This window comes from Dendropsophus ebraccatus, chromosome 2 (assembly GCF_027789765.1).
Source record: "Dendropsophus ebraccatus isolate aDenEbr1 chromosome 2, aDenEbr1.pat, whole genome shotgun sequence".
Lineage (NCBI taxonomy): Eukaryota > Metazoa > Chordata > Amphibia > Anura > Hylidae > Dendropsophus > Dendropsophus ebraccatus.
The window spans coordinates 198,212,207-198,228,799 of NC_091455.1; the positions used below are offsets into that span (position 1 = coordinate 198,212,207).

General features: G+C 44.3%; 1 protein-coding gene across 1 annotated transcript in view; it reads right to left on the reverse strand.

Moving 5' to 3' along the window:
- NEBL (nebulette) overlaps positions 1–16,593 on the reverse strand; it is a 143,019-nt gene that overhangs the window by 108,025 nt on the left and 18,401 nt on the right. The window contains exon 2 of the mRNA XM_069959040.1: positions 15,573–15,667. Coding sequence (XP_069815141.1) covers positions 15,573–15,667 — 95 coding nt within the window. The remainder of the gene's footprint in view (positions 1–15,572; positions 15,668–16,593) is intronic.

Consider the following 16,593-nt stretch of genomic DNA (forward strand, 5'->3'; position numbering starts at 1 on the left):
GGAGCCCTCCCTTATTTTTGGCCAAGAATGAAAACATTTTTTAGCTACCATTAAAAATTCTTTACCATATTTTAGCCCCTGGAGATGCTTTTTTATTTTTTTTTAAACCATAAATTGCCCCTCCAAAAAGCAGCTTAGCCTATTTTATCCATCCTCATCTTGGACTTTAAGGGGTTGTTCACCAATTTTTTTTTTCCAGATCAACTAGTACCAGAAAGTGCCAGAGATTTGTCATTTACTTCTATTAAAAAAATCTCAAGTCTTCCAGTACTTATAAGCTGCTGTATGTCCTGCAGAAAGTTGTATTCTTTCCTTTCTGGAGAGGTTTTTTTTATGGGGATTTGCTATTGCTCTGGACAGTTCCTGACATGGACAGAGGTGGCAGCAGAGAGCACTGTGTCAGACTAGAGAGAATACACCACTTCCTGCAGGATATACAGCAGCTGATAAGTACTGGAAGATTTTTAAATACAGACCATTTTTAATGGACTCTATTAAAATTAGTAGAGGCTATTGGCCAGCAACTATGTTTTTCTCTCCTCATTACTAGTGTATGAATCAAACTAAGTCTTTAGACAATATTTATTAAATAGAAGTAAATTACAAATCTCTGACACTTTCTGGCACCAGTTCATTTGAAGAAAAAAAAATTGGTGAAAAAAACCCTTTAAGTTTAAAACCCTTCAGCTTCAATGATTTCTATAGATTTTGAACAGATCTTCAAAATTCCTGAATTTGTTTGACTCAAATCTAGTTTTTTTACACTTGTGAGAAGACTTTGCTCTAAAATGCTCGGATGGTATTGTTCTGGTCACGCATCTCCCCCAGCCCTCCAGAGGCCGCAAAGCCATCCTACAACCAGGGGCAGACTGGCCATCTGGCACCTCTGGCAAATGTCAGATGAGCCAGCCCCCTCCGCGGGCCATCCATCCATCCATCTCCATAGGGTCACTATATAGGGGGAAATATTGGTTATATCAGTGCCTGTATTGTGGTAAAGTACATCTTTCCCCAACTAAAAAGTGAGGATACCCCTGTTCCATTTATTTCTTTTTTATGTTGATGGTTCGTATATGTAACTTTTCTTGCCTTTTCTATAACAATGGGGCCCTCCTTGGCCTTCATCCATTGAGCCTGGTTTTGTTTATAAGAGAAACAGATCGCTGATCTCAGGGAGACCAGCCAAAAATATAACACTGCCAATTAAAGCGCTCAATGCAGTGAAATTCTAGGTGCATTGCCCCCTGGGAAACATGAATATGCAAAAGATGAACCCGTGGAGCCTCATTTGAAAGTCTCAAAACACAGGACAAGCCATATATGCCTCCGGGAAGGACCCAGCCAAGGAGTGGCTCTTGTAGGGAAACCAGCAAAACCACCATAATAAGTGGCCCTATAAGTCAATGTAATGACGAGAGAAAAACCAAGGACAGGTATCCATCCACATACAGCTGTTTCGGGGTGTTGCCCCTCATTGGTGTGGAGCAGGATTCTGGCTAGGTGGGAGCAATGCCTAGTAGAGCCATAAGAAAAACAGATCGCTGATGTCAGGGAGACCAGCCAAACTATAGCACTGCCGGCTGCTAGTGAAAGCGCTCAATGCAGTGAAATCCTAAGTGCATTGCTCCCTGGGAAACATGAATATGAAAAAGAAGAACCCGTGGAGCCACATTTAAGAGTCTCGAAATACAGGACTAGTTTTGTTTATGTCTATCCATGTCCCGATGCTAGGTAGCAAGGTTTTGTGTGTGCACCAAGGTCACTGCACACAAGGGGGAAGCAGAGGAGAATGTTTTGCGGAGGTGACAGGCCCATCTGGCATTTGCCACAGTTGCCAGGTGGCCAGTCCGCCCCTGGTTGTTGGATGGCTTTTCTGTCTCTGGGTCTGGATAAACCCTTTACTTCAGGAGATATTTTACATGGTTGTGTTAAGAATTGGGTGCTCCAGTAATGGTGACACTAACTGTATTTTGGATGCATCGAAGTAGAAACAACATAATACAAATATATTCATAGCCTTTTAATATAAATCTGTACATTATGGTATCTGTGCAGTATTCTGATGGGCATGTTCTATGTGGTCGTCTTCTCACCTTTGATGACGCGTCAGCTTTTAGTGTGAAGTATAACATTCCTTTTACTGTCAGTTTTTTGCGGTTTTACTGGAGGCCGTGTAAGATGCATTCAGAAGAGGCCACCAGTGTACGGCGCCTGCAGTCACTGATTTCAATGTGTGTCCTGTGCGTAGCTTGGTGAGAATTTATCACATCTATTATAGCTGTGCTTCTCGAAATAGCTAACAAGCTTAAAGTGAACATGTCACCTGCACAAAGTCAATCTGTTTCCTTAGGCCTGAACGCTGTTCAAGCGATCAATTTACAGGGTCTCAAAGGCCAAAGAGAATACAGATTCCTCTGTTCCTTTGTTTTACTATCCTCGGTTTACCTCTGCCGACGTTTATATTACTTACAACCTTTCGTGAGATTCATAAACCCATTGGTTGTCATTACCCCAAAGGTAGCAGAGGGAGCTGTCTCTGATGTACACAGCAATCGGGAGGATATCATGACCTAGGCCTCATTCACATGTCCAGTCTTTTTCAAAGAGCAAGATTTTGTCCGCCCCATAAAAAACACTGGACGTCTGTCGAGTTGGGGTTCAGGAGGCGCTGGTGTTGTTCACGGGTGGAGTGGGGAGATGGGAGAGATGAGAGACAGGAGCGGGGGAGATGGGAGCCGGTGACAGAAGTGGGGGAGATGGGAGTTAGTGACAGGAGCGGGGGAGATGGGAGTTAGTGACAGGAGCAGGGGAGATGGGAGCCTGTGACAGGTGGGGGAGATGGTGACAGAAGCGGGGGAGATGGGAGCCAGTGACAAGAGCGGGGGAGATGGGAGCCGGTGACAGGAGCGGGGGAGATGGGAGTTAGTGACAGGAGCGGGGGAGATGGGAGCCGGTGACAGGAGCGGGGGAGATGGGAGCCGGTGACAGGAGCGGGGGAGATGGGAGTTAGTGACAGGAGCGGGGGAGATGGTGACAGAAGCGGGGGAGATGGGAGACGGTGACAGGAGTTGGGAGCCAGTGACAAGAGCGGGGGAGATGGGAGCCGGTGACAGGAGGGGGAGATGGGAGATGGTGACAGGAGTGGGGGAGATGGGAGCCGGTGACAGGAGTGGGAGATGGGATATGGTGACAGGAGTGGGGGAGATGGGAGCCGGTGATAGAAGCGGGGGGGATGGGAGCCAGTGACAGGGAGGGGGAGATGGGAGCCGGTGACAGGAGGGGGGAGATGGGAGCCGGTGAAAGGAGTGGGCGAGATGGGAGCCAGTGACAGGAGGGGGGAGATGGGAGCCGGTGACAGGAGATAGGAGCCAGTGACAGGAGTGGGCGAGATGGGAGCCAGTGACAGGAGCAAGGGAGATGGAAGCCGGTGACAGTAGTGGGGGAGATAGGAGCCGGTGACAGGAGCGGGGGAGATTGGAGACGGTGACAGTAGTGGGGGAGATGGGAGCCGGTGACAGGAGGGGGGAGATGGGAGCCGGTGACAGGAGTGGGCGAGATGGGAGCCAGTGACAGGAGGGGGGAGATGGGAGCCGGTGACAGGAGATGGGAGCCAGTGACAGGAGTGGGCGAGATGGGAGCCAGTGACAGGAGTGGGCGAGATGGGAGCCGGTGACAGGAGCAAGGGAGATGGGAGCTGGTGACATAAGTGGGGAAGATGGGAGCCAGTGACAGAAGTGGGGTAGATGGGAGCCAGTGAAAGGAGTGGGGAAGATGGGAGCCGGTGACAGGAGCGGAGAAGATGGGAGCCGGTAACAGTAGTGGGGGAGATGGGAGCCGGTGACAGGAGCAAGGAAGATGGGAGCCGGTGAGAGTAGTGGGGGAGATGGAAGCCGGTGACAGTAGCGGGGGAGATAGGAGCCGGTGAGAGTAGTGGGGGAGATGGAAGCCGGTGACAGGAGCGGGGGAGATGGGAGCCCAACTTCCCATTTTGCTATCCCTTAAGTACCAACCCCAACCACCCCACCCCCACCCCATTGCAAAGTAGCAGATTCCATGCAGCCTACTGGCTCCATTACAATTTATTGCAAAGCATAGTTATACCTGGGGTTGCCCATTCCCGATTGTGGCCTTGGGCTATCTGTCGGTATACCACAGGGCCTGTCTGACAGAAGTTATTGACACGATTAGCAACACTGAAGCTTGTTCACAGACAAGACCGTATTGTAATGAATATTTATGAAGTCATCATCAAGCTGTCCTTGGGTAAATAGGTTTCCCACTTGGAAAGGAGTGAGAATAGGAGAATCTATTATTAGGGATATGTCACTACAGAGTATTACCAAACATTTATCCAGCTTATCCACAGACAGATAAGACTTTTAGGAAGATTAAAGCTGATCGTAATCAAATATTTACCAAGAAATCATCAGCTTCCTATTCTATGTGACAACCTATAATAGTGGACTTGCTAAATAATATTTCCATTAAAGGAGAAGTCCGGCAAAAATTTTTATAATAGTATTGTGTTGTCCCCCAAAAGTTATACAAATCACCAATATACACTTATTACGGGAAACGCTTATAAAGTGCTTTTTCCCCTGCACTTACTACTGCATCAAGGCTTCACATTTCCATTCATGTCAATGGGACACCTTGGGAGACATCTATGAAAATCCCACCGAGGCGTACGCCAGGAAAAAGGCTCAATTTTACCCCCTTTTCGTCTGCTGTATCCCCCAATGGGCGGGTGGGGGAGGGGGTTCGGCAAGGCGGGTCTCCTTTATCATGATTTATTTACGTGCCTCATTTATCATGATTTACGCCTCGCGGGCGTACATCATGATCCAGATCTACATCTGCTGGATCCGCACGATTGGGCGCATGGCTGCCCGAATTCATTAAGAGGCATGCTAGTTAATTGATGCATATAACTGCATGCTATATAACCATTGTACCCTGTTTGCCCACCCATACCTAAAGATCTAACGTTGCCCATAGAATAACCTCACACCTCACTTGGCTCTATTCCTAATAATTTAAAGAATGTAGAACATGTGTGATCACTGATCTATATAATTGACAATCCCAAAATATGTAAATATGATATCATAAGGACCAGTGACTTCTGACTGATTGTTATTGATTTACAGAATGTTTTGCTTGGCCTGCTACCTGGTGACCCCTCTGATACTGTACATGCCATTGCCACCTCGCTTTGTGGATTTAGCATTACATAGAAATTTCTTTTTATATGGACCTAATGTGAGGATCAGCTGATCGTCTGGATGTGCCCTCTCCAATCTGAAGATGCGTGTGGCGAACAGCGGCCACTGCAGGGCAAATGAAGCATTACATGGCGAATGAAGCATTACAAGCGCTCCGAGTTGGGTCAAGCACCCCCTGTGTAATGATATCCCCTCCCCTCTGGGACGTGCCTCTATTAGAATCAAGTCTGGAGGGGATATCATTACACAGGGAGAGCTAGGCCTGCCTCCATTGCATAGAGCAGGTTGGTGCACATGAAGAAAAATTGTTCTGTGCAGCTGTTGCAGAGATCTCCTCCTGAATAACATGGACAATAAGTAGTCCTCTCCATTATGTGCATGAGCCCCGTAGTCCTGGATATTCTTGAGAATTAGATAACTCCGTCCACCAGCTGCTAATTGGCAGTTACCTATCCATGCTGTGTATAGGCAGTTAACTGTCAATCAGCAGCTGGAGGGTGGCGGGAGGGGTGTGGCAATAATCCTATTCTCCTGCATATTAGGAGAACGGCTAAAGAGAATGATGTATGTAATACACCGATCTGTTCAGTGTTTCTTTCGCTAGTTTATGTTGCCCTCATTTAAGACAACATAAACCTAGTGACAGATTCCCTTTAAGCTCACTTATGGCATACAGACTGGAGAATTCTTCAGTCTGCAAACAATGTACTTATTCTATGCACTTTTATTTGCACAATGACACACACTGGTTACACCACTGAGTTTGCCATTCAAATACCTTAGAAACATTGTGGAAAATTTTGTTCTATTTAAAAATCTCAAGTCTTCCTATACTTATCATCTGCTGTATGTCCTGCAGGAAATGGTGTTTTCTCTTCAGTCTGACACAGTGTTCTCTACTGCCACCCCTGTCCATGTCAGAAACTGCCCAGAGCAGTAGCAAATCCCCATAGAAAACCCCTTCTGCTCTGGACAGTTCCTGACATGAACAGAGGTGGCAGCAGAGAGCACTGTGTCAGACTGGAAAGACATGCAGGACATGCAGCAGCTGATAAGTAATGTTTTTAAAATTAAACACATTTTTAAAGAATTTTTGGTGACCTTTTTTTCAAATTTTCCATTTTTCTATCTTATTATAAAATACTCCTCATATCTAGCAGTTTTCATTTTCACCACTGGGAATAAAACTAAGCTGAGACTTCCTGTTGTGTTTCTGGTGATAAGAGGAGGCTGCTATAAAGTGATCTGTACAGCATTGCAGCGTCATATGACACCAGTAGATAGAGGAGACAATAGCAGCTCCCTGAGCAATGACCTTTTCAAAGATCACAGAGCGCGCTCAGTAATGTTTCACATTCATCTCAAGGGGACAGACTCTGTCTATTGTTGTCTATGTCCATGAGTCTTGCTGTAAAGCATGTCACTAAATGCTGTTAAAAATAGCCCAGGCAAGATGGCCGCCCCCATAACAATGTACAAATAAAAAAAACATTGAGAAAATAGAAACAGATTAGAATAAAATACCAAGTTTTAGTATCTGACTCTAAACAGTAAAAGAAAATTTAAGTGACACCTTCCCTTTAAAGGTACAGTAATGTAGTACCCGGGGTTTTTGTTCTCATTAGATCCAGATACCCAAACAGTAATAGAATTAGTAGCTGCTTTGTTTGCTTTGTTTCCCCATTGTTCTGACTTCTGCAGTTTTCTTTGTTTTTTCGCTTTTACTTTGTCCGTATACGGATTAGCTGATCTCATTTACCATCAGTAATAATTATAATAATACAATCACCTGTATACACCATTCTGACATGAGATGAGTCACCCAAGCACAAAAATCACCGCATAAATCTTCCTGTTTGAGCATAAAGTATTTCTTTGTAGGAGGAAAACATATTCTGTTGGTTTTATATGACTTTATACGTATGCGTTATGACTCATATACCGGGTTATACCAGGATTATCGCTGAATCTGAGAAATTTGCACGTGTTACTTATAGATTCTTCTTCCCTTTGTTTCATTTTGTGGTTTAAAGGTTCAGTTTCTTTACCCCTATCTGTCGCTGTGCCCCCTCTTAGTGCGCATATCTGTAGTTAGGCCTCCTTTGTGCCCCTCATCTGTAGGTGCCACTGTGCCACTGCCTGCCCCCCCCCCATAAACTGGCCCATAGTCCCCATAAATCAGTGTTTCCCAACCAGTGGCTCGACAGCCGTTGCCAAACTACAACTCCCATCATGTCCTGCAAGTAGTGGATGATGGAAGTTATAGTTTTGCAGCAACCGGAGAGTGAGTCACATGTTAGAGAACACTGCACTAAATAAACTTTGTTTCCCAATCAGTGGCTTTTCAGCTGTTGCCAAACTACAACTCCCATTATGCCCTGCCAGCAATGCATGGTGGGAGTTGTAGTTTTTCTGCAACTGGAAAGTTATGTGTTAGGGAGCGCTGCGGAATCTGTTGGCGCTATACAAATATATTATTATTATTATTATTATTATTATTATTAGGAAACACCACACTAAATATACAGTCCCACAAATCACTGTTTCCCAACAAGTGACCCTTCAGTTGTTATCAAACTACAACTCCCATCATGTCCTGCTAGCAGTGCATGATTGGAGTTTTGCAGCAATTGGAGAGTCACATGGTCACTAAACACCCCACAAAACACTGACCCCCAACCCCTTTGTAAACTCACCATCTTCTGGCCGGGGAGCTGAGCCTCTCTGCTGCTCTGGCCTCCTCTCATCAGGTCTGGGCCAGGGTAGAAAGATGCAGGGAGTGCAGATCCCACGGATCTACAGCATGGAGGAGATGCTGGCTGGCTGGGCAGGGAGGTGAATGCTCCCTACCTCCAGCCAGTCTGAGTGAGGAATGAATGCAGCCCTGGCGGGACTGGGCCCCTAGGGATGCTGTGGGCCCCGGCACTTACCCAGGTAAGACGGATGCTGACGCCAGCCATGCAATGTGGTGCTACATGGTGACCATTCAAAAGAATGTCCGTCTTTGTAATGAATGAAGTGGTTGAATCCACAAGCCCCTTCCTCTTAGTTTCTAGGAGGGTCCTGAACAGAGTATAGAATAGGATAAAGATCCCCGCTGCCTATAATATCTCGATGGCCCAATAAGGCATATGGTTGTCATATTGAGACTGTCCTCTCAGGGTATAGAGATGGGCGAACTGAATCTATCAAAGCCGCGTTAAGTTCACACATTGCTAAAAGTTCAGTTTGGCGTAAATTCGAACCTCGAGTGGTTCATATCAGCCGAACCTGCTAAAATAGCAACGGAAAAGAGAAGGATCACATGACCTAGGGTAGGCTATAATGCCATCCAGGTTTTTGCGGGCCCCTCATCCATCCACTTTGCAGCCTTCATCCGCACACTATGCACAATCACGGGAGACACCACTAACATACACAAACACACATTCATAAACACACATTATTGATACAGACACTGACTGACTGACACCAACTGAGTGACTGAGACCTGGCCCCCTCGAGATGCAGTGGGCCCCAGCACTTGCCCCGGAAAAACCCTGTGCTGATGCCAGCCCTGATGCCATAAGGTCTACCAGCCAATCAGGAAGAAGTATAGCAGCCACCTGTTTATGGGGAGTCTGGGAAAGATACTTGATTCGGCCATTAGTTATTGAACGTGTATGGCCAGCTTAATACACCTGAAAGACTAAACAAGGAACATTACATGTTATCAGGAGACAAGTAATCATACCATGCAATGCATTTTCTGATTAGAATTGAAACATAGGATTCACCCGGCCGAAGCTTCATTGCATAAGGAAGGAAAAGTTTATTACACTCAAGGAAGGAAAAGTTAGTTTCACTTTTTGCACAGGAAGGAACGTCCCTCTGCCGTGATTGATGTGACATTTGGATCTCCAGCCCTTAATCCTACCTTGAACTTTTTACCAGAGGTGGAGCTGTAGGTGGGAGAGGCGGCAACAGGTTTACTATTCAAGAGGAAGCTATGGGCGTCTTTCCTATGTAAGAGGTCAGTGGTACTTTCTAAGGGAAATGAATACATAAAAGTTCTTATGGAGAAATAAAAGTACTTTTTCATTGATGATCTATCCTCAGTCCTCTATTCATTGTTGTAGTAAACGTAAGAGACAGCACTTCTTGTGAAAAAACTTGATTTTTTATTCACATCAGACGCGACGCTGGTACTTCAGCCTTTCTCAAGCGTTCCAGTGCTGTCCCAGTTTGATTTTTTATACTCTATTCATTGTTGGTCTATCCTCACTTCTCCATTCATTGTTGGTCTATCCTCAGCTCCATTTATTGATGATCTATCCTCAATCCTACATTCATTGATGATCTATCCTCACTCCTCCATTCATTGATGATCTATCCTCAATCATTCATTCACTGATGGTCTATCCTCACTCCTCCATTCATTGATGATCTATCCTCAATCATTCATTCACTGATGGTCTATCCTCACTCCTCCATTCATTGATGATCTATCCTCAATCATTCATTCACTGATGGTCTATCCTTAATCCTCTATTCATTGATGGTCTATCCTTAATCCTCTATTCATTAATGATCTTTCCTCAATCCTTCATTCTTTGATGGTCTATCCTCACTCCTCCATTCATTGATGATCTATCCTCAATCATTCATTCACTGATGGTCTATCCTCACTCCTCCATTCATTGATGATCTATCCTCAATCATTCATTCACTGATGGTCTATCCTCACTCCTCCATTCATTGATGGTCTATCCTCACTCCTCCATTCATTGATGGTCTATCCTCACTCCTCCATTCATTGATGGTCTATCCTCACTCCTCCATTCATTGATGGTCTATCCTCAATCCTTTGTTCATTGATGGTCTATCCTCAGCTGAGCTTTAAAACCCCCACCCAAACTGAGGACAAGAGTGATGCTGTTTCAGGAAGAAAGTGGCCATGTTTTTCTAAGCCTGGATGACTCCTTTAAAGGGAACCTGTCATGCTATGGACTGAGGGAAAGAGCAACCTACCCTTTTATAAAGAATTTCATACTTACCCTCTTGGTCCCAGGGACATTCTGGATGCCAGTCCTGTTGCAGAGAAATCCCTGATTCTTTTCTTCACGCCCATTATACTAATAAGCAGAGATGAAGCTGACGTCCATGGAAAATCCGAAATAAGTCCACTGTATACATGAGGTCCCGCATTGAGGCCATCCATCCATGCCTCCTGAATCTTAATTGAGGTCTTCAGTCTTGTTGCGCTCGCTTCAATACCACGCAGGCACAATGGTGATCTTCTCCGGCATTTTCCTGCACATGTGCAGTACAACAGAGAGAATTCAGAGAATCCGGAATCCGGATTACCCACCGCGGAATCCACCGCTCGCCCCTGCGCATTTCCGCATTTCCGTGCCATAGACTCCATGGTTAGGCAGATTCCGCCGTCCGTCCAAAGAACAAACAGGTTCATTCTTTGGACGGACAGCGGAATCCCGCAAGCCATACACTGCGGCTGTGAGCGGGGGTGAGTAGCGGAATCCGTGGCATGTGATCCACCCGGGTTCCTCAGTGTGAACATACCCAAACCAATCAGGGATTTCTCTGAAATAGGATCAGCATCCAGAATGTCACCGGTACCAAGTGGGTAAGTATGAAAAAAATTATTACAGGGTATGGTGCTCATTCCCTCAGGTTCCCTATCATTACAAAACAGGGTATGGCCCTTGATGCGTATCTGGTATTTTGCCACCTTCTATTGTCTCTAGGCAAAACGACCTGCCCATATGAGAAATTCAATAATCACTTCTGCTTATGGGTAACTGAAGGAGTCCATGTTGCAACATTCAAGGGATGTTTTGATGGTATGCAAATTCCATTTTGCAAATATCATGAGGTCATAGAAACGCTGAACAGGAAAGACAATGCTCATAATTATGGAGCAATTTGGCAGTAATGCAAGATCTTTCTAAAGGATGCAAATGTGAGGGCCGATACACAACAAGCCATTGTTACTTTATCGGTGGAAATCTGAGCGCTCAACTGACATACACCTGTGTGCAGTACACCTCTGCCTGTGCTATTCAGCCGTCGGCTTCTCCTACATATTTATATACTGTGTCCCTATTATCTATTATTCCTTTCCCCTATTCACATAGTAGGTTCGGCAGCAAAATGCATTGGGGGATCTACAGTATGACGATAGTTTCTCATATTATGCTCAGCTACTCTGAGACTGTACACTAAAGCAGTGTTCCCCAATCTATGACCCTCACAGCCAAAGTCAGGGTAGTTTTGCAGCAGTTGACATAGTTCTCAACATCTAAAGTTTCCTGGTCACTTTAGAATAAACCTTTGACAAGTCATAAAGACAAGTCAGAAGTTTTGTTTAGTTGAGGTCTCGTTGGTCAAATTCCCACCAATCTTTAGATAGAGCTGGGAGAAGCATCTAGGTGAGCGCTTCACTCCCTGACTCGCTATTCTCTGTGTCTCACATAGGTGACGGTCTCTAAAGACTTTCTATAGAATCTGGCTACTGCAGCAAAACAAGGAGTGCAACAAGACGGGAAATGAAGAGCTGAGCCAAACGCTTCCCGCAGCTCCGTCTAGCAATTGTGGGTGGTCTGAATGTCCAGATCCCAACCAATCAAACCTTTTGATATGTCTAAAAACTGCTGAATCGACAGTAACACTTTAAAGAGTCACTGTAGTATTTAAAAAAAAAAAATAATTCAGAAATCAATAGTACAGGCGATTTTAAGAAACTTTGTAATTGGGTTTATTAGACAAATATGCCATTATCTGCATTTATAAAGACTTTTCCCAGAACCCCCCCCCCCCCCCCTCTTTTCCATTCACTGCAAAATATCTGGAAATTGTGACTTTTTGCATCAGACACAACCCTGTCCGTTCTATAGAGAGGGTAGGAGGGAGCAGGGAGTTAGTCGGCAGCAGAGAGCAGAGAACAAAGGATTACACAACACGGAGGTGGGTAACAGCTGTATAGAGAGGTCAGTGCTGACTGTCAGAGGAGATAGCCAGGTCATGTAGTCATGTCATGTCCTGTTTTGGTGTCTCATTTCCCTCTCTCCAGGGGGGAGAGCTTCAAGCTGCTTTTTCATGATAAAAATTCATTTTTCGGCTAATAAACCCAATTACAAAGTTTCTTAAAATCGCCTGTACTATTGATTTCTGCAAAAAAAAATTTAATGACAGTGACACTTTAGGCCTATAGTTCAAGAACAGTTCTTTGTTAATCGTAAAGTGTCCTATTAGTACTGGCAGTTGGTCTCTACTATGCAAGCCAGGGACAAGTGTGTGCCCTGTTGCATAGCAACAGCAAGGTAACAGCTAAGAGAAGAAACCAGGATGTGGTCAGATCCATGAGGGAGAAGAGCTGTACAGGTAATCAAATTATTTTATCTAACACATTGAAATATAACAGATTGTCGGCACAAAAAGACCACCTGGTCCATCTAGTCTAGCCTTATATTAAACAGCACATTTATGCTACTTTACATTTATGTATGTGGTACACATCTAATCTCACCAACTTTACTTCATGGGGCAACCCCTTTAAGGGGAGATTTATAGATTCTCTTTATTGGATTCCCATAGCAACCAATCAAAGCTCAGCTTTCATTTCTCATAGTGCTCTGGTAAGATGGATGCTATCATTGGTTGCTATGGGCAACCAAGAGAATTTTGCAATAAGACAGACTGATAAATCCCCCCAATAGGGGATATTTATCAAACTGGTGTAATGTAGAATTGTCTTAGTTGCCCCTAGCAACCAATCAGATTCCACTTTTCATTCCTCTCAGATTCCTTGGAAAATTAAAGGTGGTATTTGATTGGTTGCTAGGGGCAACTGAGCCAGTTCTACTTTACACCAGTTTGATTTAAAAAAAAAAAAACAATGGGGGAGATTTATCAAACATGGTCTAAAGTGAAACTGGCTCAGTTGCCCCTAGCAACCAATCATTCCACCTTCCATTTTCCAAAGAGTCTGTGAGGAATGAAAGGTGCAATCTGATTGGTTGCTAGGGGCAACTGAGCCAGTTTCACTTTACACCATGCTTGATAAATCTCCCTCCATGTGTTTAATTCCCCTGCAGCACCCCCAAAGGTGAAATAAAGTATTACACAGTGGCCATTCAAATCGATGGGCTGTTGAATTACATAGGATGGCAGAATGTCCTCCAAATTAAAAAATGCTCTTTGTAACCTCTCTCCACCCCAACCAAGAGATGAGGGCCCTTCAGGGGACCCACTTATGTTACGTCAGAATTCCCTAATAGGGTATATAAGTTTTCTTAACTAGACAACCCCTTTAAGGTAGAGACAGATACGCAAAAGACTGGAATAAATGTGGTGATGTGCTCAGACCCTAGACACCTCACATTGACAGGCGGTGATATATTTTCTATTAGTAACACATGGCTGCCAGGAAACACTTTATTATCTCTCTGAATTCACCTTCCGTTGCTTACGATGCTGGGATACAGTGAGACCTGCAACGTGAAGATGTCATTGGGTAAAAATAGAAAATGATTTCAGACTTGATATGAATGGTAAGGCACAGATAACAGGGAGGAGGCCTCTGTCAGACCACAAAGTTAGAGCTTTAGACATTTTATCTACGAGCTCTACCATCATGGGATTGGCATTATTATACTGCAGAAGACACCAATGCCCAGAATGCATTGCCAGAAACCGCACCTTACCCTGAAGAGTATGGGTAAGACGGCACTGCAGATTTTGGAGGAGGTTATAAAGTTTTGTACCATGCAACACCATAAAAACCACCAGGAACACTGCGTGGAATGAGTTCCCAATGAGTAGAATCAATACACATTATATATAAGATTGTTCTTCGCACAGTTTCTATATAATTATTGAGATTTACTGTCATACAGTGTATCATCTTTGCACTAACCCTTTATAATACATCTATGCTCTTACATGGTAGAGCGCCCTCTAAAGGCCGTTTGACATGGCCTGATGCAGCACCATAAACAAGCAACAATCAGCTGATTTAGAGCCAAGCGCAACTCGACCATGCTCCAGGCTGATCATTCGGTAATTTGACGAAGTTGGATGCAGCCCTAGGAAGTCCTGGAAAATATGGCTGTAGGCCATAGCCAGTATCCATGTTTTTCCAGACTCCCTAAGGCTGCATCCAACTTCTTCAGCCACTGGTATTCAAATGCTGAACGATCAGTCTTGAGCTCATCTCTACTCTAAACCAAACAAGGGTTCGGCCAACAGTCTTCAGTGATGTATGGACACCTTAAAGCAACAGTCTCCAATCTGTGACTACCAAGATAGTACGCTTGGTGCCCATGGCAGGAGAAGGGACTGGCTCACCCTTTGAACCTTAAATTTAGCATAAATGCTGGTGGCTTTACAATCAATTCACTCACAACAGATCCTCTTACTACTATATACATCTGGGTTCTGCTGAACATTGTCTGTGTCCGGTATTTGGCCATCGACCTAAAGTTATAGGCAATTCTGCCCTCCATGACACATAGGACCATGACTATATATATATATATATATATATATATATATATATATATATATATATATAGTGCAGGATGGAGCCAGCAGAGGTGCTGCAGACACTAGAAAACCCTACTACAGATATATGGGCAGCTGGCATTACATTGGTTACCAGTACTGATGAGTAAACATCAGAATTGTCTGGGTTCGGCCATGTGCCACCCTAGGGCTGTATTCATGTTTTCCAGGACTTCCTAGGCTGGCATCTCCAGAGGCCAGGACAGTGTTCAGGTTCATAAAGGTTAATTCTCGGCACTCACCATCATGCTTCATAAATTTTATTGTAGAAAAAAATACATCAAAAATATACAACGGCAACAGGATGTTTCGGCGTCAAGCCTTCCCCAACTTGACGCCAAAGCGTCGAAACGTCCTGTTTCCGTTGTGTATCTTTGATTAATTTTTTTCTACAATAAAATTTATGAAGCATGATGGTGAGTGCCGAGAATGAACTTTTATAATACTATGGGAATTTTTTCTTACTTACGAGCACCACCCGTGACACAGACGTGCCGCCTAAAGGACTATTTTCTATGTGTTCAGGTTCAGGCCAAACCCAGACAATTTTATGATGTTTGCTCATGACTAGTTACCAGTATTAAAAAAAAATAGGCATTGGTGGAAAAGAAGGACCGTAGCCGATGGGGAGCAAAGAAATGATTGACCACCAAACATCTGACCTGCGAAACTTTAGAGACCACCATAGGTGAGGTGAGGACTTTTATGGAATATTCTTGATTGTTGAACCATTGTTGTTGGTTACCATTTCTATACGGTATGTGAAGAAGTCATTGTACTTACGCATTGCAGTAGGGCTTCTTGTCGTATCCCTTGTAGTTATTCATGTTTAAAGTCATTTTGCAAACCTCACAATGGAAACATCCTTTATGCCAGTACTGCAAAGACAAAACAAAGACACCGTCATGCGGTATATAATCAATAACCAATAATTGTAATCACATCTAATCTTAAATAACGTTCAATGCTTTATCTGGGCTGTTCATCCATCCATCCATAGACAGGCTGCTGAAGCTGAAGAGACAGGAGACTAATTGTTTAACACGCAAGACAAGAGCAGGAAAGTAACAGCAATTATGAGCCGGCGGCTTAACAAACCCTTTATGATATCATGAGGTGCCAGGAAGATTTTGATGTTCGAGGGATGATTTGCACAATACATTTGCAGCATTCACACCTTCTGGAATAAATCTGCTCAAAACTGTCATTCAGGGAGACGGCTTCTCAGGAGCTGCTTGACTGAGAAGAATGCAATTTACCTACGACCAAACAGAATGCCAAATACTGTGATGGCAGAGAACACATGCCGATGCAGACTTCCTATGGCAATACAGAGAGGAGCAAGTCCTCATTCACTACAAGTCCCAGCATATCCGATTAATGCAACATGTTATGATCTGTACTATAGCTGCAACATGGTCTTCTCCCACCCCAATGGTTCTACTGATCCTTTCCCAATTTTGGTGGTACTGGCCTATGTGTATGGGAGTATCACAACTCTCCCTTGATGTGAAGGATTGGGCATGTTAAATATTATCTTCCCCATCCACGGGGGATAAGTAGACACGATGGGAGTCTGGCAGTGGCTAGGGGCCATAATAGATGGCCCAAGCCCATCTGTAAATGAGAACTGATCTTGATGATTGGCACTCAAATACAGAGCCCTTATAAACCTCGTTTAGTTGTGCAGCTGGGCCACACGAACAATCACTATATCATTTGTTGGGCCCTTTCCTGCAATCAACCGTTGACCACAACTCTTTATTATATAGGTAGATATGTGATGATTTGCTGATGATTTTTC